Source organism: Stegostoma tigrinum, chromosome 15 (assembly GCF_030684315.1).
Source record: "Stegostoma tigrinum isolate sSteTig4 chromosome 15, sSteTig4.hap1, whole genome shotgun sequence".
Lineage (NCBI taxonomy): Eukaryota > Metazoa > Chordata > Chondrichthyes > Orectolobiformes > Stegostomatidae > Stegostoma > Stegostoma tigrinum.
The window spans coordinates 44,928,174-44,955,011 of NC_081368.1; the positions used below are offsets into that span (position 1 = coordinate 44,928,174).

The 26,838-nt window shown below is 38.9% G+C and overlaps 1 protein-coding gene across 4 annotated transcripts in view; it reads right to left on the bottom strand.

Annotated features, from left to right (window-relative positions):
• Positions 1 to 1,848: 1,848 nt before the first annotated feature.
• zdhhc9 (zinc finger DHHC-type palmitoyltransferase 9) overlaps positions 1,849 to 26,838 on the bottom strand; it is a 104,718-nt gene continuing 79,728 nt past the window's right edge. For all 4 annotated transcript variants that reach the window (XM_059651457.1, XM_059651456.1, XM_059651458.1 and 1 more), the window contains exons 6-9: positions 23,750 to 23,852; positions 21,819 to 21,922; positions 18,951 to 19,032; positions 1,849 to 16,387 (exon numbers count right to left, since the gene is read on the bottom strand). In XM_059651457.1, coding sequence (XP_059507440.1) covers positions 16,163 to 16,387; positions 18,951 to 19,032; positions 21,819 to 21,922; positions 23,750 to 23,852 — 514 coding nt within the window. In that variant the 3' untranslated portion in view covers positions 1,849 to 16,162. The remainder of the gene's footprint in view (positions 16,388 to 18,950; positions 19,033 to 21,818; positions 21,923 to 23,749; positions 23,853 to 26,838) is intronic.

Below are 26,838 nucleotides of genomic sequence, written 5' to 3' on the forward strand. Positions count from 1 at the left end.
TCCTCAGATGCTTCTCACTTGTTACCTCATGTCAACGCAATCTTGGGATATACAATATGACACATGAGCCATTTATAACTGGTACCTAGAAGAAACTAACTCTGGCAAAAAACATTTTCTCTAATTAACTGCTGTTCCAACCTGCTGCAGAAGTATTCAGTGGTTCCAGGCTGTTGGAGGCTGCCATCCTGTGAATGACAATTGCCAACCAAATATTTCAAGAGAACAGATCCATGTTGGAAATTCTAACCTTTACAGAATTCTTTAGTTGATAGCAATGACACTGGGAAGATCAAACATTCAAGATTCCTGGCAGTACAAACTACCAGTTCAAAACAGCGTGATAATTTCATGCGTTTAAAGGGGTTTATAATAAAATGATTGCAAAGAACATCACCTTTTAGCATCTGTTACCACAGTACTGAAAATAAGATGTAAAATAAGCTCTCAGAAGACTAAATAACCAGAGCTATTGCATTGGCACTTTTCCATTGGTAGGTTTGTTCATGTTTGATTTTTGCTGATTTATGATTTGATACTTAGGTTATGAAAACTTTAAAAAATGTGGAGCAAGTTTGTAAAAAAATGCAGGTAAGTGCAATTTCTTTTCCTACACAAGAACATTTGAGTGTTGCACTGGTTACATTTGGATTAAAAATCTCAACATAGAGGTTTCTTTTGTCGACAGCACTAAAGTCTCTTCACAGAACAGCCACCTTAAAAAAAGTACCTCGTGCAAAAGTTACATCTTCGTGCTAATTATAAATAAACTACGTGTTACACAATTCCTTGAAGAAAAATGTTTCTTGGGATGGTAATTCAGTTTTAAAAATACAGAATTTACAATTCAAGAACAGATCATTTAGTTCAACTGGTACATGCAAACCAGATGGAGACATCATTTAAATGCAATGTAATAAACTTACTTTTAGTGTAAAAGCTCAGTAATACGCATGTCCCATCCAAAAAAAAAAATCAATCAAATCCTCAACTCTCAATGGCTTAAAGCACAAGATACAACCAAAATGCTGCTACCTACATTTTTGAAATACCAGCCTGGACTATCTTGGGCTTTGGATATCTGCATACTCATCTCCAAATATGCTCGACTCCTTCTGTACGGTAACACTCCTATATTTATATTCTCTAAGTAGGTCAGTGAGCACAGCTCTGTAGTGTAGTGTTTAAGACATTTCACTTCACTTTCTCACTACAGACTGATGTTTACTCCCTTACTGGTGTCAGTTACATTATGATTCGCATAAAATTTCATTTTACCACGACTGAGATTAGACCTACAATTCCTTTCCAGATCTAAATACAGTACTAAAAATGAAGCCTCCAACAATTGTAAGTGCTCATGGACCGCTTGAAGAATCCCATTTTGTGCACTGATGACAGCAACACTGTGCACTTGAAAAATGTGAATTCCCTTTGTTATCTACCTCAGCATTCAGTGTCTGTCATTTTCACTTAACGGCCCAGAAAACACTTCACATTATGCTCTATTAACATTGCACAAAGTGTACACATGCTCATTTTGTACAGTATTCCACTTACCATATTGGATTTTGATTCCAAAGCACATGCAAGGACATTAAGATGTCTCACTAACAGTCCCATAGTTCTTGTCAGATTGACTCTTGAAATTGAGTTGTTTTAGCATCTGATCCATCAAAGTTACTCAGCAACTAACAGCAAAGAGAAATGACCTTTAAATAGTAAAATGTGAGGCTGGATGAACACAGCCTCACATTTTACTATCTAAAGGTCATTTCTCTTTGCTGTTAGTTGCTGAGTAACTTTGATGACTCAGATGCTAAAACAACTCAATTTATTCCAGAACCCTCACCCCATTCCCCTCTCTGATGAAGGGTCTAGGCCCAAAACGTCAGCTTTTGTGCTCCTGAGATGCTGCTGGGCCTGCTGTGTTCATCCAGTCTCACATTTTATTATCTTGGATTCTCCAGCATCTGTAGTTCCCATTATCACTAACCTTTAAATAGCACTGTTTTCAAAGAGGCCTGCCATGAAAAGAAAACATGCACAGTAGAATGTGGAAATAACTAATATTGGTCCATATTGGTTTTGTATACTTCAAAATGGAACTTTAAATTCAGACCAATATCAGTCATTTCAAAGTTTCACTGGATTTTCCTTCTTTATGATTCCATCGAGACAAAAGGCGCCTATCCAAGTGAAAACTGAAAATTACACTACTTCTACATAGAGTTTATCAAGTAGTTAGAGGCATCTGAAAGAGAGGGGTGAGGTTTGTTGAATTAAAACAGAAGGACTTGCTCCCAAAGCACAATTTCTGTAACTATTGAAAAGTTCACTTATCCGCAATCGAAACAGACTCTTAGGTCTGGTTTCTCAAAGTGAATGTGTTACGAACAGCAAATACTATTTTTTCAGTTATAAAGAATTTGAGAATCACGACACTTAAATTTCAAAAGTCAACATTTTCTGATGTACCACATTAATACAAAGAACCTAAGAAAGAGGTGTAGAAGTAATTCATTTGACCTTAAGCAATAAAACCACATGTTTGGCCCAAGCCTTAACTCAGAATCATAGAACCAAATCAGCATGGAAACAGACCTTTCAGTCTAATTTGTCCACAAGGATTTGGTAGAGTACAGAACTTGCTGCTTGGATGAAAACAGATTGACATCAGGGCAAATAGAGGAAAGTCAAATTTTCAAAAAAGCAATAAATTTATATCTTTTCTCATGTAGCATATATTGACGCTCCTTTGAAATTTGGCATTCTCGCATCTATGCTGATCAGTGCAGGATTAAAAAGCTTTCATAGCAGGTTTGCCAATTATTGCAGCATTGCTGAGCAAGGCAATGTCGAAATAGCTGTTGAACACAATAGTTATTGTTGTTACATAAGAAAGATGACAATTAAAACTAAAATACCACTGATGCTGAACATCTGAAATACAAAATACTAGAGAAACTCAGCAGGTCTGGCAGCATCTGTACAGAGAAAGCAGAGTTAATGTTTCAGGTCCAGTGACCCTTCCTCCAAACTCCGAGTTCTGAGGAAGGGTTAACTGACGCAAAAAAAAATTACTGATTTCTCTCCACAGATGCTGCCAGATCTGCTGAGCTTTTCCAGAAATTTCTTTGTTTCTGATTTACAGAATCTGCAGTTCTTTTGGGTTTTATTGGGAAGAGTTTACCTTGAGACTAGTATGACCCCTTTTCCAGAACTCAAGTTCTAAAAGAGTCATACTGGACTCAAAACATTAATTCGGGTTCTCTCTCCAAGGATGGCAGATTATTTCAAAGGGATTCATTAGCTTATCCAACCTAAATTATCTTAAAAATAGCCTACCCTCACAAATGTCCACAATGCATTATCCACTAGTATATTTGATATAGTTGCTCCTCCCTCCTTTGCCTGCAGGACATCCAGAAACTTGAACACGCACCAATATTTTCAAGAACAGCTTCTTCCTCGGCAACATTAGACTTGATGAAAGGACCCTCTAACTTCAAATAATGTTGACCTTGCCTCGCACACCTCCTGTGCAGTGTTACCTATTTGCCTCACTACACACCCCATGATCTGTAAGGCCTTGCTTACTATGATTTACCTTTACTGTTCACAAAGCTTTTGACTATAATAAGTCAAATCAAGTCAAGGAACACCCTCTGTTGTAAAGAGTCAAAAAGCAAAAAAAAAATCAATGCATCACTTCCAAAATGTTTGAGGTTAACTAAACCAAAGTTTAAATTCTAGTGTTGATGGGACATGGTGACTCTGGCCTTTAGGTGAACTCTTAACAAGAATTCACAAGTGAATGGTTTAAATTGATCCAAATCACCTCAAAAGATGAAAGCATTTCACCATATTCTGAAATAACAATTTGATCAGACTATCCGCATAATGAGGTTTTGAACCATCATGAACCACATATTGAGCTAAGTTACTCTTTGGAAACGGCATGTTATTACAGATGGAATTGCCAGAGATTCTTTGAATGTGAAGCCCATGAACAGTAGCCGTCTTGCATAATGTGAAATTGCTGCAAGACAATGGACACACGTGAAATAAATTAAGTACAAGAATTATATTCATATACACTTATTTACAATTAAAGATACACTGATTTCATTGCAAAGAAATACATGATAAATGAAATAAAGGAACCATAAATTAACAGTCACTCAATATTAAGGTGGTGTAGAACAATTTTCTAACAGTTATTATAAATGAATACAAAATTTTTTTGCATTTAGTTTAACATTTCAGATAGAGGGGCATAATTTTACCAACTGAGCCAAAAAGAGTAAACCTGAGGTAAAAGGCTTTTGAAGTCACACTGAATGATAAAGGGAGTTGGTAAGTTTCCCTTTAGTGCTGGTGGCACACAATAAACCAAACTTTTGGGACAGATGCCTTTTGATATCTTGTTGATCAAAAGTCTCATGCTCTGCAGTAGCTGAGTTTTGATTCCCTGACACTACCCCTTGTTCGCACTATTACAATGGAGTACAAATAATATTTGTAATCCATAGTTTGGCCACTGTGCTAAAAAAGCAAATGTTTCTGCAACAGTGACCATCAATGAGCAGCAATAAGACAAGACATACGTAGGACTACCTAATGATCAAGATTCAGCTTTGTTTACTAATGATAGCTTCAAGGTGACTGCAGGTCAGCCACAGCACCAATTGAATGACAAATTGAGCGTAATTCTTTCAGAATGAAATAGCAAAAAAAGTGTATTATTCCCTTACACTTCCCCACCCCACCTCGGTTTTCAATTTAGATTAGACCCTGCTGAGCAACTAATCAGCAAAAATAAAAAAATTATCTTTTTGCCTTAGTTTTAAAACCAGGTTGTTTAATGTGCTTCTGATCAAAAATATAACTTCACACTAGATTCAAAGAAAGTCCAAGTAACAGTAATGGATGGCACATTAATTTTTGAAATAGACAGAAATATTAGGAATTAGTTATACTACAGCTACCACTTAAAGACCTTCAGCTGCTCTCATAGCCCCTGATGAAACCTGAAGCAGTAGCAATTTCAAATCAAGGTTCCCTTCAAATCATTTTTGCTTTTCTACTTCATATGAAGAATACTAACCTCAACATATTCTCCTCCTCCCACATCCCAAAAGCAAACCTCATTTGCCAACTAATTGGACATTAAGTGCTCACCTCCACATCTGAATGATTTAACATTTTAAAGACTATGCCCAAAATACGTACGATGGTGGTTCTATAGCATGGAATTGAAAACTTGGTGCAGTAAGACAAAATTTTATTTTCACGGTACTTGCAAAAAAAAGCGTTATCAGGAAAGGCTGAAGAGGCTGGAGCTTTCTTCCCCTAGCACAGAGTGAGTCTGCAGGGTGGCCATGTAGAGGTTTACAAAATCAGGAGGGGCATGGAAGGGGTGAATAGCCAAGGTCTTTTTCCTCAGAGTGTGAGTCCAAAACTAGAGTGCACAGGTTTAAAAGGTGAGAGGAAAGGGATTTAAAAAAAGGAACTAAGGAGCAACTTTTTCCACACAGCAGGTGGTGCTTGAATGGAATGAGCTGCCAGAGATAGTGCTGGTAGAATTACAACATGTGAAAGGCATCTGGGTGGGTATATGCATAGGAAGGGTTGAGGGGGTTATGGGCCAAATGGATCTAGGTCAGATTGGGGCGTCTGCTCAGCGTGAACAAATTGGACTAAAAAGGATCTGTTTCCATGATGTTTGACTCCATAAACTATTTCATCCATTGAACCAGGTGTAATTGTTTTTTTTTAAATAACAAGGATTTGCTAGATTTTTTTTAAAAAAATAGACAATACTGTTCTTTCAGCATGGGAAGAAAAGTGATACTTCAGAAGGAAAACTCAACCAGGATTGTTTTTCCATCGACCCCTGCAGGTAAGTTGACATGGGAGCAAGGGCCAAGTAAAAGAAAGATCTGATTAAGCCTCCTCAAATATCAAATTGGGGATCACTAATGAGACTTACATGAAGAACAGCCAACTGATGATGATACTGGAGAGCTGCCAGCTATTCTAAAATTGTACTTCAATGGGAATCACTGGGGAGATACGCAAAAACAAAACTGATAAAGGAGGAAGTGTGTTCCAATTTTTAATCACTTCTCATACGTGCTTGAAGACACTCAACAATATTCATAGGAAAATGCTGCTTTTGAACATTCTCTAGAGTGATGCAAGGTCCACATTTTCTTCTGCAGACATTTAAAATTTTCTACTTAGATTCACTCATCATATTTCAAACAAAAAAAGCAGGTCCACATTTGCTCAGAAAATTAACATAATGGTGGGGGTGGTGTCTGCCAATGGTTAGCACTGAACTCTGATCATTACCTAAAGACCAATAAATTGTCTAAAATAAATGCGCTATAAAGAAATAACTTGAATTTATTAAGCACTGTTCACAGTCAAAAAAAACAGGTCCAACATGCAGATCATAAACTTTCAAAAGCAGCTATATTTTAATTACAAGATAGCCCATAACATGTAGACTGAGAGATTTGGAGAGATCTCCCTTCCTTCTTTCAAAATGGTGCACAGGTTCATTCATATTTGAACCTGCTAAAGTTGGATGTGAATACATCTCATCTCAATAATGTCATCTTACAGGGTGCATTTCTCCCTCAGTACTGCCAAGACTGATAACAGTATCTGGTGGCAGTAATACAATGTCTATTGTCTAGTATGATTTAGATCTGAGGAATGAGCTTTTAGCATACTGTAAGCTGACATTAGGAACTGTCCTTTCTCTAACTCCTGAACAGATGTGCAGACCCAACCACACTCTCTGCTTTGAATCCAGAGATTATCAGGAAGATCTCCTTAGCCTTGTTGATCTCGATCTATTAATCAGGATCAAAAAGGAAGCATTTATCTCAGTAATAGCATTGTGCAGATTAAAAAAGGTAGCCCTTCGGTTCATAAAGTGCTTCCCTGCAGTCTCTCCCTGTATTCCAACAACAGTGGGAGGTGCTGTTCCCCACAATAGCATAAGGGGAGCCATTCATCTCAAAGTCTGCAGGTGGTCAGTAGCTGTATCGTCCAGAGGTGTCGTTGCGTTCAATATAGAAAAAATGGTCAATGATGTCTTCTGCATCACCAGGTTGAAGAGGGTGGCGGGTTTGGGGAGGAAGTTGGGAAGAGATTAACACACAGAAAAAGTGAAAGCTCTATAAACAGATGCATCACAAGGCTAAAGGTGCATGGGGGCAAAAAGTTGCAGACTTATGCTTCCATCACTGTATAACTGACAGGAGAAACAAATTATCCCTTGCACCTCACTTTGAGTTTTAAAAATAACATTGCTAAAACTCCTGTTAATAGGCACAAACATTGAAATGTCACATTCCATTCCCTCTTCCACACTGCTGGTATTCCAGGCTTCTAACCAAACATCCTGGGTGACTGCCATACTATTCACTTCCAGCTATGTCGAATGATCTCTTGGCTAACATTAAATTCCACCTTGAAATTTTGTTGAGGTCTACAATAGGTTTTACAAGCCAAGTGCACATGTCTAATTAATCTGCATTAAACTTGAATATTACTTACTATCAACACCCTTATCTACAGTTTTGCACACCCAATGGAACAACTAAAATCTTATTAGCCAATATGATAGCAAACAACTACTTTCCAAAGCACTTAATTGGCAGGACTGAAAAGCACTACATGAATCAGGTCCTTTCTTTCATCCATTAATACGCATTTAGAACTACATAACGAAAACATTCTCAAAGACATCTTGGGTCTGTTGAATATTACTGAGAACACAGTACACATCATGCAACAATTTCAATTCTCACCACAGATAATAATTCAGTCCTGATTTTTGTAGTGATTTGAAAAATAACCAGATACATAAAATGCTATCAGCCAATACTCCAAAAGTGGAACTTTTCCATAAGTCTTCAGAGAACTACCAAATCTAATCCCACAAAAGAATGAATGAGTCAATGACAAAAATTTAATTCCAGAAAAAACCCAAAAACATCTCTTTTGTTGGAGGCTAAACACTGTTCTTGTTACATTTCAAATAAACAGTTCTTCTCTCGAAAACATTCACTTTATTTACAGGTCATAGCAGCACTGAGCACCAGCAACATCTTTTTAAAGATTTAAATTACATTACAAAAACTTACCAGAATATTGAGCAACAAAAACAGAATTGAAATGCAACGTTTTGTCCAGTTAGTTAAAAATTCCCCCATCTCCTCCCCCCCCTTGCATCATTCAAACAAATATACAGTATGAATCTACAGTAATGAGAAGAATCAATAGTTAATTGCAATGGGTGGTCTAGAAAAGGAATGTGAAAGCCACTGAAGATCCTATTTTCAGACATGTATAGCTATGAAAACTAATTAAAAAATGAACATACAAACTACTATTTCGGAAGGTGATAAAATACAATTTGCATGTTTAATTTAATTACTCTGATCTCCAGATACCAAAGGCAAACAAGTACTTGAAAAACAAGGCTAATGAATAAATCTGCAATTGTTTGCATGGGATTATGCAAACAAAGTGCAGCAAATGTTGAATTATATTGAGAGGTGGTGTATAGATTGTAAATCCTTTCCTTGTAACAAAAGTAAACACTGTATAACTACCAACTCATCTGAAGGAATAGGGTCAGTCTCAGCAAATGATTGGGATTCTGCTCCTCATTCTCTTGGCCCACGGGAAAATACTGAGTGAACGTGGAGTGGCTGCACATTTAGTTGAAAAAACATGTTAAATGATTCCAAAGGAGCTGTCCAAAGTAACTAAAAAATTCTGAGGAGGGGTCCTACCCAAAACTTAAGCTGACCCCTTACAAACATTGACTAAACCTGCTGTATTTTCATTCATGTTTCCAGCAGTTTTGAAATTTGTCTTTTTTTCTTCCTAATTCATGTATTTTTTTTTATGAAGTGTCCCGATCAGCTAAACCCAATGTTCGTAAAATGTACGTTCCAAAAGTACACTTTCATTAAAAAAGCTAAAACACATTGCCGCTTTGAAAAGGAGTTTTCAACATGAACCAAAAGAACAAAAATGTAAATAATGAGTATTGACAGAGGATATAATATTCCCAGTCAAACTTTTGACAGGGACAGATTTTTCATTACAGGTTTAGTAAAACCTGACTGAGCCCCTTTCAGCATGGCAGGCATGGTGTTTAGGTACAATATTAAAACAGTTCCAATTCTTGTGGGATAAAATATTTTAAATTCACACTTTATAACAGAATGTCTTAATACATTTAGTAAAATTTTGATATCTTACACTCAAAGCCATTGTACTCCCCTCAAATAATGTTTTCTTGAGTGATCAAGCAAAAGCCAATGCATTAAAAAACCTTAAAGACAGTTCAGTACCACTGAAACAACAGAGATGAGGTAAAACTAAATTTATTTCTGTCAAGCTTCACATTTAGAGTATTGAAAACTTAAGACATCAAGATTCTCATTTGACCATGAACTAAACCAGTGAAAAATAGTTAATAAGAAATCATGTGAAGACTTAAACTATCCAACTGCAAAGTGCAGGCAGTCTCTGTCCCAGTGCAATGCTGCTACTAGATAGAAGTCCTTTCTCCTATATTTAGATGAACCTCAAACCCAGCATTTTCTAATTCCAAAAAGTTGCCATTGTAAAATGGAATTAATTCCTTTAAAATGAAACACTTTTCATGCTTACTACAATTAAAATCAGCTAAAGATGAACAGGAGCTAGTTGTAAACTTCTGCACACAAATTTCTCCCTACAGGCAATCAGAAGTTTCCATTTACTTCATGGATGAACACAAGGGTCCCTCCAGCTTTCACTCTCATTTTCACTCTAAAAAATTTTTACACTGCTGCACTTTGCAAAAGGAATTTACACACCAAGCTATTTCCAACCAGCGCATTCCTTACTCAGAGCAGAATGTAGAAGTCTTCGTGTGGCACTTTGGGCAAAATTGGGAAATTACACAATGATAATGCACAAGCTGGAGAGACTACCAGCAAGATCTGAAGATGGAAAGACTGGCTAAAACAGGGAGAGATAGAGATAAATGGGCTGCAAAACAGAAAAGGGACCATAAAAGGAGACAATGAAAACATCTGGCATAAGTGAAACTCTGGAATCTAGTATTAAAGAGATCTTAGTCAAGCATGAATTGCCCTTTCACGAAACCATGTTGTCTCTGCCAGGCTGCATTAATTTTCTTTTTAAAGTTTGCTTTTTAAAGACTAGAGGCTTATTTGAAGACTAAACAAGTGACATGGATAAAGGAATCTTGCAGATCTAGTGTACTTGATTTCCAGAAGTCATTTGCTGGGTTGTCACAAGTTATAATGCCAAATAAAAACTTAAGGTGTAGGAGGCAACATATCAGCTTGGATAGTGGACTGTTTAAGTAAAATGAAACAAAAAAGTAGGCCAAGAATAAATAATTTTCTGGTTGGCAAGATGTAATGTGTGAAATGCAACAGGACTCAACTATTTAGAAGCTATAAAAATGATTTGGATGAAGGAACTGAAAAGTATGGTTGCTGAATCTGATGAATCGAATAGAAGTAAGAAAACCAAGTTGTGAAGAGGACACAAGAACTCCACAATGGATATTTTTGTGTGGCTGACTGTTGAACCAAACTAGCGTGGGAATAAAGTGGGAAAATGCGAACATGCCAACATTGGCATGATGAATGAAGAAAAATATTTAAATACTAGATGGTATACTATCATACCAAGTGTAGAAATTGATCAGAAAGACAAATGAAATGCTGTCATCTCCTGGAATGGAATATTAAAAGTTAGGGATTTGTGCTTCAGTCCAAGAGCATTGGTAAGAACACACCTAGAGTACCGTGTAAAATGTTGGTATCTTTATTTAAGGAACGACATAATAGCATCAAAAACAGCACTTGATTGGCTTCTGTGGAGAAAGCGTTGTCTTACGGGTAATAGCTGGGGGTTGGACCGGTACACAAAGAAATTTAGGAGAGGGAGCGATCAGAGTAAAGAATCTAAGATCTTGTGGCAACTTGACAGGGTGGATGCTGGGAAGATGTTGGTCATATGAGAAGTACTAGAAGTAGCAGATACTATTTAAAAACACGAGAGTGTGAGAGCGAGCACGTGAGACAGCGCGAGAGATCACGAAGCATTGAGGGATTCTGCAAACAAAAAAAAAGTCATTGGGATTTTCTTTCCCAAGGCAGCAGTGACAGGGTCACTGCAATGATTCCTTTTTTAAAAAAAACAGAGGTGGTTATTTTTGTGACTCCCTTAGTCATCAAGGACCCATCAGGCATAAGCCGGGAAGTGGAGCTTAAGTCACAATCAGATCATTCATGATCGTATCAGAGCTTACCAACTGCCTTAGTCTGGAAAGTAACCTACTCTTGCTCCAAATTTATCTGTTTATAGGTTTAAATGTTCAATCTACAAAAGGACGAGAAAACCTCTGAAACAGAGCAGCAACAAGGATTTTACGATTGAGGATCTTGTGCATCTCTGAACTGTGAAATCTCTGAACTGTGAAATCTTTGAACTGTGATGATATTTGGTGACGGCGTGGAACAACTGAGGAAAAAGAGGATAACTTTATTAAGAGGAAAGGGCATGATCAGGTAAGACGAAAACGTGTACAGTCATCATTGGAAGAAAAAGATTGGAGGTAGCTTTTAAAGGAGATAATATAATTGGGCGACTAAAAACAAAAAAGCGTGAGTCATTTTTCTTTAGTATAGACCAACCGAACACAAATTTAAATTAATCAGATTTCAGCACGAGAGAGAAAATATTTGGAAAGAGGGTGTACAATTTTAGCTAATTGTTTTCACTTGTAATGATTCTGAATTCTTCATTTGTCATCTAGATTTTAAATCAAAATTAAACGTTTTCCTCAGTTACAATATTGGTTACTGAAGAAATGGAAATTTAATTTCCAAATGGCTAAATACAAGTATATTTTGCAAGAAAATTGAGCTGTCCTTTCCTTATCCAAATTTTAAAAACATTGCACTGTAGCCTCTAAAATAGGGAAATGTACCAAATAAAACGCAAATATGCACTTTCTAGTGGAGTATACATAATTTACCTTGCAATTCAGTTTGAGAACAAAGTAGTCAGCATATCCTTAAAAAAGTTAGAACATCATTTTGAGGTTATTCAAGACACTAGTCAGGCCTCTTCTGGAGTAGTATGCAGTTCTGGTTTCCCTGCTATAGGGAGAATGTAATTGAATTCAGAGTTCAGAAAAGATTCACTAGGACATTGCTGGGAATGGAAGGTTTGAGCTATGAAAAATGGGCTGGATAGGCTGAGACCCCCTCCCCCTAAACCCCTTTGCAAAGGCTGTTGGAGGTTGAGGGGTGACCTTACTGAAGTTCATGAAATCATGAAGTGTGTAGAAAAGATGAACAGAAAGGGTTTTTATCCCTAGGGTGGGGCAGTTCAAAACTGAAGGGTTATTTTTTAAAAGACAAAAAAGGAGAAAGTTTTGAAAAAAGAGACTCTAGGGGCAATTTTTTTTTTAAAAAAACTGATTCATGTGGAATGAACTGCCAGAAGTGGTGAATGCAGGTACAGTCACAGCACGTAAGAGACATTTGGATAAATGCATGAATGGTTAAAAAAGACAGTTTCTAAGGATGTGAGCCAAACACAGGCACATGAGACTCGTTTAGTTTGAGAACTATGGTCAGCACGGACTAGTTGGACTCGAGGGTCCGTTTCCTTGAGTGATGTCTAACTCAAATTCTGAATTGTTCAGTTTATAAAGTGCTAAAACATCAAAAATATCTGCTCAATTGAAGTTGAATAGTTAAAGCTTTCTTATTAAAAAGGTGCAATGCCAATATATGGCATACACTGGAGTGTTATTTTAGAACAAAAAAGATATTCCAACAGGTCACATAGCATCAAGTAACAGCTAAGATAACCACAAAATTAGAAATAAGTAACTATATGCCCACAACTGTGCTATTTTTAAATCTTCAAATTTTACTTTAAAAGGCCTAATTTCTCAAGAATTCCCAAAAAGATTTTACACAAAATGATTACAGGATGAGAGGAAGATAAATTCACATCATCTATTTGTGCGTTAGCACTCCATTAAAAGCATGGACTCTTCTCCCTTCATTGAAATTTATTCTTCCTCCAATTTCATTGGCTACATCCAAACATAGATCTTAAACTTATTTTGTACACTGATTAATTGAACAAATGCCAAGATCAAAAGGATGGAACGAAGGTCCAATATTGAAGATTATTTGTGTTACCGTTCGTCATGTCATGTACATCAAATTCCCTAAGAAAAGTAACCTCTTAAGCCCTTTTTTATTGCACTCAAATCTAGGTCACTAGGGCAAATGTTTATTTGGCTAGTTTCAAATGAATCTTTATTGACACCAGCATGAAAAATAAACTGACTGAGGAGGGAATTTAACTTCTAAAGTGCTTTCCCACCATTTGGACAAAAGACTGTTTTAGAAGTACTGGAGGAATAAACAGATTAGGTTCATTTGGTTAGTGTTTTGAGAATAGAAACTACGTTATATAAGACATTAATTCAAATGATGTAATTTTCAATTGACTGGGATTTGTTTAGGTCAAAAACATTGAAATAACCAGCTATGAAGTAGTCATCAGGTACATAAAATTCATAAACCTCATTATTCAAATCAAAAATTTGTCAGTTGAAAACATGGCAAGCAAGAAAAGCTGATGCTCCTCCCATATGCATGCCAAATAGTGCATGATTAAATGTTTAATCCTTGCAAGATGTGCTTCAAAACATTGTAATCTGTTAAATGAAACATTATATCTCCTACATAACTAAGTGCAGTACAAAAAAAAATCATCCAGCTGAAATTACAGAATGCTGAACAACATTTACTCTATCAACTAGAATTTTGATATTTTTGTTTAAAACAACAAAAGCTGGTCACTTAACTTTTTTTAAAAAAATGCATTAAGAACAGTAGGTCATAAATCTCAAACTGCTCCTACATTGTACATGAAAACTATTGGGTCAGTTTTGGTTGCTGAGCCTGAACAAAGATAATCTAAATCAGAAAAAATTGACAGCCTCTTCTTTCCCTGCCCCAAAATAAATGCCAGGTGGAATGGCATGCTGTGCTAGGGCTCTTGACTGTCCAGCTGCTTCCCTCCCCTGAAAGATTGAAAAACCTTTGCTGTTAGTGGTCAGAGTAACGCAACTCACCAAACAGCTGTTTTAATTAATTGGCACCACCCATCTCCCAGCATGCCAAATAACAGCTTACCGTACTTCATAATGTTCAGCACTGCAACAATACAGTTCTAGGCATCGGAAATCTTAAACAGAAAAATCAAGATTTTGGTTCCAAAAATCTGGTTTACACTTGGAACAAAAATCACATACGAGAAAATAAAATTCTCATTGGGGTCAGTGTGGCTTCAGCACTACAGTTCTTCCTGTATACCATGGAGGATTATGGAATAGAATTGCTTTATTAAAACCATTGCAGCACTTAAGAGTACTTAAATAGTGCAATAATGTATAAGCTAATTGAATCCTGCACAACTGGGTGACTGAAACAAACTAAATGAATTACCATTTTCACTGACACCACAATTCTATTCTTATTACCATTAACACATAATAGTCACTGCCAAAAAATATAATAAATTTCAAAATGGTTGAATTCAGTATCATGAAAGGCACTGTTGACTGCGCAGAAGAGATTAGGAGCACAAGCATGTTTGTCAGTCTCCGTCTTGTGTTTATGCCTCAGTTTGAAGCTTTAAAATTAAAAAAAATAATGAGTGTTCAAACACAGCTTGGAGTTCAGGGACTTCAGCCTTTGGGCAAGGCCACTGCTTCCTCTTGGGTCTTTGTTGAAACTTGGTAGTTTTAAGAAACCACTATGGTCATCTTTGGACAATAGAAAGACTGTCTAATTAGCAACAATTAAAAGGGAAAACCTAATTTTTCTACGTATACCTTAACTGCAGCTGCACAACATTTTTTCTATTGAATTATAAATGGCACCAAACTACATATACTTTCCCTTAGGTCAAAATATTCCCTCATAGCAAGTACTCCTAAATAAAATGGACTTGTTAATTTAGAACAAATGAGTGATTTTGGTAACAAACTTGAACCATAAGATTCTGTTTCCAACTTCACTTTTGTCTGCTGTCTTGCACCTGTGCACTCCATCATTTACAATTACATGGCAGAATGACTTGTGAAACTATGGCTCCATCTTATAAATCGCACAGGAATGTAGAGGTTTAATTTTGTCAGTAACTATTCCTCCTGGCCTCGTCATTTAAGCCACATGCATTTTGTATATTATGTTAATATAGGAGTGGCCCCAGCTCACAATCCACTAGCAAAAACAACATACACCACAAGTATCAGATTGTAATTTCATGAAAACATCCAATGGCAGCATTAGTTCACAATTTGGTCTTTAAAAAAATTTGTATCACTCTACCTGGAATAAAGTTCAAATGTTCCTTAAACTACATATAAAGTTCATAAACCCAAAAGAGACCACACACACACACACACACACACACACACACACACACACACACACACACAACCTTTCTCACAACCATTTAAAATTGATAGCTTATCGCTCGTAACATGCCTGTAATCAGTGACATTTAAAGTTAAACTGGTCAGCTCTAAACATAGGCATGTTTTGCATAGTACCCACCTGGAACTCAGCATAAATGAGGTATTCACATTGATATTTACCTGCCAGGCATTTTCATGATGTTACAATATATCTTATGTGGGTAATAAATAGACACTTGATTAGTTAAATCTTTTGCAAACTTCATCTGTCACCTGTTTTTATATTCTGAATTAAAATAATAAATGTAATTTATGAAGAGACAGATTTGACCATGAATGGGTAAATTGGCCTTAGAAGGGTCAAAATGCTCTATCTTCAACCTATCTTCATCATTCCTCATCTGCAGTTACTTCTCATCAGCTACAACCTTAAAAATTCCTTCATAAAATAAAATGTACAATACTGATCAGATGGAAATTGCAGTATCAAACCAATTTGCATCTTAGTTTAGCTAGATGAACTGTCTTCCAACTTCTTTTTTGTGCCTCAAGTCTTTTTTGCACTTAGTTCAGGAACAAAATTTATTAGAAGGCATGCCCCTGGTATAAAGCTCCTTTTGTAACTGCATTCCTTTGCAGGGCAATAGTGCCAGACTGCATATTTAAGTCCACTGGTTGTGTAGATGGAAGTCGTTGCTTCGTGTCAGTTGATGGTACTGTCTCTTTTGCATCCTGTTCAGTTTGCCCAGGTACCACAGGATTTTCTTTTACTGGTGCTTGTTCATTGGGTATCAATGGAGTTCTACTTGCCTAACAAAACAGAAACAGGAGAATTTACCATTATAGCCTTCAACTATTTATATGGATGGAAAAGAAACAAAATCATTACAAATCATTAAAACCAGTCCTAATAAAATGTGGTTAATAAAATGTGAGGCTGGATGAACACAGCAGGCCAAGCAGCATCTCAGGAGCACAAAAGCTGACGTTTCGGGCCTAGACCCTTCATCAGAGAGGGGGATGGGATGAGGGTTCTGGAATAAATAGGGAGAGGGGGGGAGGCGGACCGACGATGGAGAGTAAAGAAGATAGGTGGAGAGAGTGTAGGTGGGGAGGGGATAGGTCAGTCCAGGGAAGACGGACAGGTCAAGGAGGTGGGATGAGGTTAGTAGGTAGATGGGGGTGCGGCTTGGGGTGGGAGGAAGGGATGGGTGAGAGGAAGAACCGGTTAGGGAGGCAGAGACAGGTTGGACTGGTTTTGGGATGCAGTGGGTGGGTGGGGGGGGGGGGGGGGGGGGGGGGGAGAGCTGGGCTGGTTGTGTGGTGCAGTGGGGGGAGGGGACGAACTGGGCTGGTTTAGGGATGCAGTAGGGGGAAGGGGAGATTTTGAAACTGGTGAAGTCCACATTGATACCATATGGCTGCAGGGTTCCCAGGCGGAATATGAGTTGCTGTTCCTGCAACCTTCGGGTGGCATCATTGTGGCACTGCAGGAGCTGCTCCTGAGATGCTGCTTGGCCTGCTGTGTTCATCCAGCCTCACATTTTATTATCTTGGAATTCTCCAGCATCTGCAGTTCCCATTATCTCTAATAAAATGTGGCTTTTGTTACAAAAAGTGAATGTGTACAAACGCACATGTTAATGCAGTTCTTGTGACATAATTGAGGCCATGATTATGAATTTCAAAGTCAATGGAGCTTGGTATTCCGCACCATACGATAAATGATGCATGTGTACCTGCCCAAGCACATGCAGATAAATGATGGGAACATAAGAGCTTTATAGCTGCAGGCCTGGAAGGCTGACAGCAACACCTAATTTGCTTTTCAAGGTAATCAGAAGAAGAGTTCAGACCTTTCTGCCCATAACACTTCTGACAGTGCTAACCCATATTGCACTGGCGTAATTCTGTAATTTCTAAGTGCAACTTGAACGTCTTCATCCTTCTTAATAGTACTATGATAGTTCTGGCTTTCTTTTCAGCTTCAATGAATTTGGGATATGCTGGGAAGTTGTAAGATGCCCAAACCAAGAATTTAACAAGTATTTGAAATAATCACTAGCAAGTTGTGGACATTTTTCAGAGACAACCTAATCAAGAATGCTAAGTTAGCAAAGATGCCCTTTAAAGTCTAAACTACTGTCTCGGCTACTGTCAGGCATAAGCTTTGACCTCAAATTTTAAAAAAAATCAATGACAATCAAGTAGGATTTTCTAGTAATTATGAATAGATCCAATTACAGATGTTTCTTCAATCTGGACAGGAATTGAGTTGAGATATATGGTTCCCTTTATTCTGATCTCTGCATTGCATACATGTGACATCAAAAAAATTCTTTTTTTCAGATCTGATGTTCCACAGAAGCCCATGCTTTGCACATTGTGATACCCTTATAGCTTGCTGTGTATTTTCTCTTAAAGGGAGACAGGGATGTTAGCTTCTCTGCTTACACCAGCAAATAACACAACAACTGTTTTTCATGCTGAATTTCATCACTGGACCACTGGGATGTTGCTGTGGCTAACCATGCGTGAAGAAGTCAGGAGCTAATGAGGTCTGGCAAAGTACAAACAGTGTCAGTGAACAGATTATTGCTGAACAGGTGTCTGACAGTGCTGTTGACAGAAGGTATTGTCAGTTTACTGATGATTGAGGGTAGACTGACGGGGCTGTAATTGGCTGAATTGAATTTGTCCTGCTTTTCACAGGCAGGACCTGGCTGAACAATTTTCCACTTTGACAGCTGGCTGCTACAGTAGCTTCACCACTAACCTGAGCAGTTTAGCTAGGCATGCAGCAAGTTCTCAACAAGTCTTTTGTACTGTTGCTGGAATGGTATCGGGGCCCATGGCTTGTGCCATATCCAGTGCTTTTAAAGTGCACCAATTTTTGAAGGCAAGTGAAAAAAGTAGAGTCAAATAAGCAGCAAAACAAGCAGTCAATTTATTTGGGTGTAGATTGCAGGAGGAATCACAGTCAGATTTCCATTTCGAAATGGCATCTTTAAACCCCAACCCAAACCAGAGGTTAGAACCTCAAATGTCAGCAATTAATGACGTAGCTGTGCTTGACTGAGGCACCGAGTGGTTTGTGCTCAAGTTACACTCAAGTAACGCTGGTGAACACCCCTCAATAAAACATTTTATTGCCTGTGCCTGCGTCCAAGCAAAGATGAATCCTTCCCATCAAATCTCCGACAATTTTGTCCCACAGGAATGCACACAATTGCTTCTTTAAATCAGCTTTGTGCTGTTACCTCCTAACTTGTTCCTATGAATGAAAATGATTTACAATGTTTCTTCTTCGGCCATATTTTAGTTTTAACCGAGTATCAAAGTATCCAAAACACCAATGTCAACTGGGTCTTACCGTCATCGGTGGCGCTGTACTTGCAATTTGGTTAGCAGTAACACCAGTCTCATCCTGAATAAGTCCTCTCCTGTCAAGAACACTGAAAAAGAAATATGTTTGGTATTGATTTCTAATTAAATAAAACCTTTTATTCCCTTTTAATGGTAACACGGGGTGAGGGTAGGAACTGGAATGACAGAAACCACGACTGCGAGTGCGAGCAAGAATTTTAAAAAATAGCATATACTGGGGGCACAACATGGGAAGGCGTGTTGCCATTTAACGGCACCATAGTCTCTACTTTTCAAATATGTCATACAATAGCACTTATAAAACGATCTGAAGCTAGATTTCACAAGATTTGTTTATAGGTATTTGACGTGGACAGGCAACATGATCTGCCAATGTCCAGTTCAAAATTGAAGAACATCAAAATACATATAGTTTTTGTTTAGCTCAAAGTCAAAAGTATTTGTCCAAAAAATTCTGGATGCAAGCCAGGCAGTCAATTTGCATATCGTAAGATTCCAAAAACAGCCAGTGCAACAGTGACAAATCACTTCTGGCATTTTAAGGAGCAGCAGATAGAGTACTGGTAGAACTCCTTGTTCTTCTCTGAACATTGTCATGGGGTCTTTGATATTCACATGATCCAGTGGAATAGGAGGACTGCCTTAATTTGAAAATCATAACCAAAGGAAGCACTCAGGCAGTGCAATGGACAGTTCTTACTCAGCAAAAATAACTTGCTTCATTTTTCGGAGAAGGTTACTACACTTATAGATTTTGTGGAAAAATGAGGACCGCTTGCAACTGCAAAATAATGCAAAACAATTTCTTCAATGTTTTTTAAAATTCTCAGAACAATATTCTTCACAGCAAATTAATTCTTGTGTAAGCAGGACAAGGGGGATTATGGTATACTTACAGAACAGTGGTAATGTGACCAGACTAGTAATTCAGATGCCTGCACTAATACCCTTCATTCTAACTGAACAACAGTAATTGAAATGATTGGAAATCAATTAAAAAATCTGGAATAAAATTCTAGGTCTTAATGGACTGTCATAAAATCAGGTGGGATTTTATGTATGTCCTTTAGGGAAAGAAACCTGTCTTCCTACACACAACTCCAGATACACATGCCAATGCAGTTGACTTTTATTGGCCCTCTATCAGAAAGCCACTTGTTGCATTTCACACTGCTACAGCAAAGTCAAAAACAGATGAAACCAGATGGGCTACCTAGCATTGAAATGAGGCACAACCCACTGGTTCCTTCTCACCAATTAGTCACGTATGGAGCATCAGACATACCGTCATACTGTCATACTCAGTGCACCAAACTTTACAGCCATTCCTCAGTCTCTACCATTACCAGATAAAGGTGGCACACTGATTATGCAGTCAGGAGGGAGCATCCCTCAAAATCCCCAACATTTTCTCCAGATTGCATGAAGTTTCGTGGGTTTAGGTCAGTCATTAGGAAGAAAGTTGCCTGTTGATTTAGTCAAAAGTGCCAAGTAGATGATGCAATCTGATCATCTTTAAAATAATTCAATTCATAACGAAATAGCTGACTACTGGATACAAAATGGAACATCCCAGTTGTAGTACCAAAACTCTGCTTAGGAACTAGGTACATCCTTCGCTAAGCTGTTCCAAGCCAGCTACAACATTGGCATCCACCTCAATGTGGAAAATTGCAACAGTAAAACAGCTAAACCCATCAATTACTACTCCAACATTCTACACTCAGATGGAAAGTGTCATCAAAAGTACTGTCAAACAGCACTTAGTAATCTGTGCGCTGATACTCAGTTTGGGTACTAACAGGGCAACCTAGTTCGAGATCCCATTGCAGGGCCAAACAGTATGCACTTGTGACTCCTAACAAAAGTTACAGCTATGATAATCTGGGGATAAAACTATCTGAGGATAAACCACTGGTTAGAGCTGCATCCTATATATAAGGAGATAGATGAGACTATTGGAAGTCAATCATTCCAGCCCCAGAACATCACAGAGCACTTCGGTATGGTGCCCTATTACCACCCATCTACAGCTGCTCAATAATGAATCTTCCTCCTCCTGAAGGTCAGAAGTGGGGCTTTTCAAATCAGATACCAAAACAGTCTATGCTCACACGCAACAAGACCTCAATAATAGGTAAGTAGTTAAGTGGCAAATAATATTCATGCCACACAATTGGCAGACAATGACAATTGCTAAGAAAGAAAGAATCTAACCATTGTCTTATGATATTCAATTACATTAGTATCACTGAAACCCCAGTAGCAGTAATGCTTCTCCTTGACTGCCACACCTAAGTCACAAACCATCCTGATTTAGAAATAGATCACCATTATTTCCTCATACTCACTGTCTGAGGGCAAAATCCTGGAACTATTTTCCTATTACCACTGCAGGTCCGTGGGCATGGACTGCAGAACCTCAAGACAGTGGTTCACCACTAAAATTCTGACCTTACCAACACAACTCAAATCACAATAATCAGGAATAAATAAAAACAAAATAAATGGCAAAGAAGGTAGCTGCTTTGTGCACAGTAGAGGAGGTCCCTCAAATACTAAAAAGACTAGTAACGAATTGTCGAAGTGCTGTTGGTTGTAGACTAAATGAATGTTGACCCAGACATGGATTGCTAAGCTCCTACTCAGCAGTTTAGACATCATTTAGTTGGTCCTGTGATTTCAAGTTCTGTGCAAAATATCTTCAGTTCTGTGTAAGGGTCATTCGACCCGAAACATTAGCTCTGATTTCTCGCCACAGATGCTGCCAGACCGGCTGAACTTTTTCAACAGCTTCTGTTTTGGTTTCTGATTTACAGAAGACCTGGCTATTGTGGTTTTTAATCTTTCTTACCTTGGTGGCACTGGTCCACATAAGATCTCACAACAGTTTTTTAACACACCATCATGGCTGTAAGGATTATGAATTCCATTTTTTCCTGACCAAGAACCCTTAATCTGTAAAAGGCAAATTAAAACATTTTTGAAAATAATAGTTTCAAACACTAAGCACTCATCGCCAGCTACATAGATACAATTTTTTAGCGACTATTATTCTTGCTATCTGAGCATGTGGATCATTCTATGCACCAGCACTGACTATTCCAAGTTAAAGACAGTGTATTCCCATCAGAATAAATCAAAGTACTAGTTACAGCGACACTTCATCCGTCACATAATATTGACCACTGCTTCAATGGAGTATCACCCAATAAATTAAAGCCAATAATAATGATGACTAAGTGAAAAGTCAGAGATAATAAAATGTGAGGCTGGATGAACACAGCAGGCCAAGCAGCATCTCAGGAGCACAAAAGCTGACGTTTCGGGCCTAGACCCTTCATCAGAGAGGGGGATGGGGGGAGGGAACTGGAATAAATAGGGAGAGAGGGGGAGGCGGACCGAAGATGGAGAGTAAAGAAGATAGGTGGGGAGGGTGTAGGTGGAGAGGTAGGGAGGGGATAGGTCAGTCCAGGGAAGACGGACAGGTCAAGGAGGTGGGATGAGGTTAGTAGGTAGCTGGGGGTGCGGCTTGGGGTGGGAGGAAGGGATGGGTGAGAGGAAGAACCGGTTAGGGAGGCAGAGACAGGTTGGACTGGTTTTGGGATGCAGTGGGTGGGGGGGGAAGAGCTGGGCTGGTTGTGTGGTGCAGTGGGGGGAGGGGATGAACTGGGCTGGTTTAGGGATGCAGTAGGGGAAGGGGAGATTTTGTCAGACTTGGCTTGTATTTTAGAAGTCAAAACAGTGTTCAAAAATACTGAATAGAGGGTTTAACTACTCATATTTTGACAATGATTATATTTCCCATTTGTGTTAATAACTGTTTGTTAGGACAAAACTGGAGTAATGCCAAAAGAGGAACTACTGTCAAAGCTTTGTGCCTTACAGTCATCAGTCCAGAATTGCACAGATGCCCCATTTCAAAAGGAATGTACTGTACTGAATAGTTGGCAAGTGGAATCTGTTTGGGAAAGATTTAGCCATACAGGATGCTTATTTTCAAACTGTTCTCTGGCTCATTATTCAATATTTTTAAAAGCAAAAAAAAAGTTAGGCATAAATGCAAGCCTTATGGCTCAAAGGGATCAACGTTCATGTAGAAAAGTAATAGACTATAGAAGAAAAATAGCAATGATTACGTTGTTTTGGAGAATTACCTTGAAAGCAAAAGCAGCCATTTTGGCATCAATATAATCAGTACAAATTTTTCACTTAAAATCTATTTGTGAAAGAATATTTTTACATCAATTTGTCACATTCCACTTGAAACAGTATTAATATTAATGACAAGATGTGCTTGTGTACAACATATAAACCTTATATTTTGCAGTCTACCGCTAACATCTACAGGGCCAATAGGAGGGCAATAGATTCAAGCATTTGTCTGTTTCATCCAACAGCAGGGTCTTGGAATTTAGAACAGTTCATTCTGAGCATTATTGGTTTGGAAATCACCTTTTGAAAATGAGGAGCTTTCATAAATGAAAGCATTGTTCAGCTGTTACTAATATAAATAAGTCAAGTGAAAGCATTACTGTACTTATAAAACAGTGCAGAAAATATTTAATTTAGTTACCACATAATTAAGTTGAAATAATAAATCACCAATGTTGCTAGCCATAATTATTGCTGGCAACATTTAGCCTTTGGAATAAACATTGCAAGTTGCCATTTTTTTAGATAAATATAAAGAATAATAATAATGAATAGACATCATTTTGATTGATTAGGAATAGTTACAGCCCCAAAGCCAAAGCATTCCCCTGTTGTGCACACATTACTTACATCTTCGTTGGTGGTCTGGTTGAGTGCAATAAGATAGGTGTGAAATCCAGACAGACCAATCACAGACCATAACGTGAAGAAACAGATTACCACTTCTAGTACCGTAATGACAAAGTTAAGGAATGACCAATCAATAGTAAATACACTTGCATAAAATTTTAAACATTTCTACTTCAACAGCAAGCTCTGAATATTTCAAACAATGCACTAACAATCACTATTACTTGGTTAAGCAGCAGTGCCATAATACAGCATTTCGACTTAACAGTCACAGCAACTCTTAATATCAAAGTAGTAATTGTTAGTTATTTTACAATACTGTGTAATAAGAACATTTGCATTTTTAAAACTGCATAAATTAAAGTACCTCGAGCAGCCAGACCTCCTCAGATTCAGACAGACAGACATGGTCATAAACAGATCCAGACCCCAAGTTCAAGTGTCACGGAAATATCAGAAGCATTCAAGGAAAGATAAATATTCCATTTTACTATCAATGCTACCTCCCCACATGGCTATTCCTAAACTCAGCCAAATACAACATTCTTTGGTTTATGAACTTAAGCTCTCTTTTACACACTATTCCAGGATTTCAAAAAAATCATTTCAATACATCTACCACAGCTGCATTAAGTTTTATAGCGATACCAAAAGCTTACATTTTTACATAATTGAGATCCTTTCCCTAGAAAATAGCAAAATGCAAAGGTAATAAAATGTGAGGCTGGATGAACACAGCAGGCCCAGCAGCATCTCAGGAGCACAAAAGCTGACGTTTCGGGCCTAGACCCTTCAGAGAGGGGGATGGGGTGAGGGTTCTGGAATAAATAGGGAGAGGGGGGGAGGCAGACCGAAGATGGAGAGAAAAGATGATAGGTGGAGAGAGTATAGGTGGGGAGGTAGGGAGGGGATAGGTCAGTCCAGGGAAGACGGACAGGTCAAGGAGGTGGGATGAGGTTAGTAGGTAGATGGGGGTGCAGCTTGGGGTGGGAGGAAGGGATGGGTGAGAGGAAGAACAAATAGGGAGGCAGAGACAGGTTGGACTGGTTTTGGGATGCAGTGGGTGGAGGGGAAGAGCTGGGCTGGTTGTGTGGTGCAGTGGGGGGAGGGGACAAACTGGGCTGGTTTAGGGATGCAGTGGGGGAAGGGGAGATTTTGAAACTGGTGAAGTCCACATTGATACCATATGGCTGCAGGGTTCCCAGGCGGAATATGAGTTGCTGTTCCTGCAACCTTTGGGTGGCATCATTGTGGCACTGCAGGAGGCCCATGATGGACATGTCATCTAAAGAATGGGAGGGGGAGTGGAAATGGTTTGCGACTGGGAGGTGCAGTTGTTTGTTGCGAACTGAGCGGAGGTGTTCTGCAAAGCGGACTCCAAGCCTCCGCTTGGTTTCCCCAATGGAGAGGAAGCCACACCGGGTACAGTGGATGCAGTATACCACATTGGCAGATGTGCAGGTGAACCTCTGCTTAATAAGGAATGTCATTCCTGGGGCCTGGGATAGGGGTGAGGGAGGTGGTGTGGGGGCAAGTGTAGCATTTCCTGCGGTTGCAGGGGCAGGTGCCGGGTGTGGTGGGGTTGGAGGGCAGTGTAGAGCGAACAAGGGAGTCACGGAGAGAGTAGTCTCTCCGGAAAGCAGACAGGGGTGGGGATGGAAAAATGTCTTGGGTGGTGGGGTCGGATTGTAGATGGCGGAAGTGTTGGAGGATGATGCGTTGTATCCGGAGGTTGGTGGGGTGGTGTGTGAGAACGAGGGGGATCCTCTTGGGCGGTTGTGGCGGGGGCGGGGTGTGAGGGATGTGTTGCGGGAAATACGGGAGACGCGGTCAAGGGCGTTCTTGATCACTGTGGGGGGAAAGTTGCGGTCCTTGAAGAACTTGGACATCTGGGATGTGCGGGAGTGGTTTGTCTTATCGTGGGAGCAGATGCGGCAGAGGCGGAGGAATTGGGAATAGGGGATGGAATTTTTGCAGGAGGATGGGTGGGAAGAGGTGTATTCTAGGTAGCTGTGGGTTTTATTTTTGAAAAAAAAAAATCAGTCACTTCCATGCAAGCTTGTTAAAGCATGTTCCTAGCAGAAACAAATGCTCATCAATTCACAGCTAGTTATTTAGAAGCAATGAAACCCTTCCATTTTTATGGCACTTGACCATATTGCTGTACTGTTTTGCATCGCTTCACACAATTGGACAAACAAGGCAGTGGAATGCATGAACAACAGTAGAATCAGAGGGACTTTGGTGTGCATGCACACCAGACTCTTTAAAAAAGGTATCAGGACAGGTGGATGAAGTGGTTGAGGCACCTATTATTTACTTTTTTAGCCAAAGCAGGGGGAATTTTAGGAGAAGGGAAGTTATGCTGGAACTGTAAAACAAAAATGGCTACAGCTAGTGTATTGTGTACAGTTCTAGAATCCACATCGTTGGAGGGATGGGATAGCATTGGGGAGTGCAGAGAAGATTTACTAGGATATTGTCTGGGCTGAAGCAGTTTCAGTTATGAAGAGAAATTAGACAGACTGGGGTTGTTTACATTAGAGCAATGGAAGTTGAAAGAGGACATAATTGAGAAGCATAAAATTATGAGGAATACAGATAACATACTGTCACTTGTATTTATGAAAATAGTGAGATTTGTACAAGTCAGCACAATTTGGTGCCATTTTTGTCACAGGAATTACAGAGATAATTGATACAACGTTGTCTTTTGTTCCCGCCATGGCAATTTGGGTTTATTGAGTGACTATGGGACACTGCTGAAGCCATACCCAAGGCTGCTCCAGTAAGAGCAGCTGCTGAAGCCAATGCTGAAACCACTTCATCGCCACTGCAGCATGGAGAGACAGACCAGACCCAACAAAAATCACTGATGTTGAAACGGTCACTCAAGCTGTTGCCATTTCAGTCACTGCCCAAAGCTGCCTTAGCCATGAGGGACAAACCAGAACTATCATACCACAACTGCTGTAGCCATTGCTGAAACCGCCACACTGCCACCAGGAGAAATGGATCAGAGCCTTCAATAACACTGCTGCCACTACGGCCATGTGGAACAGACATCCAGATCTACCACAGCAGACCCT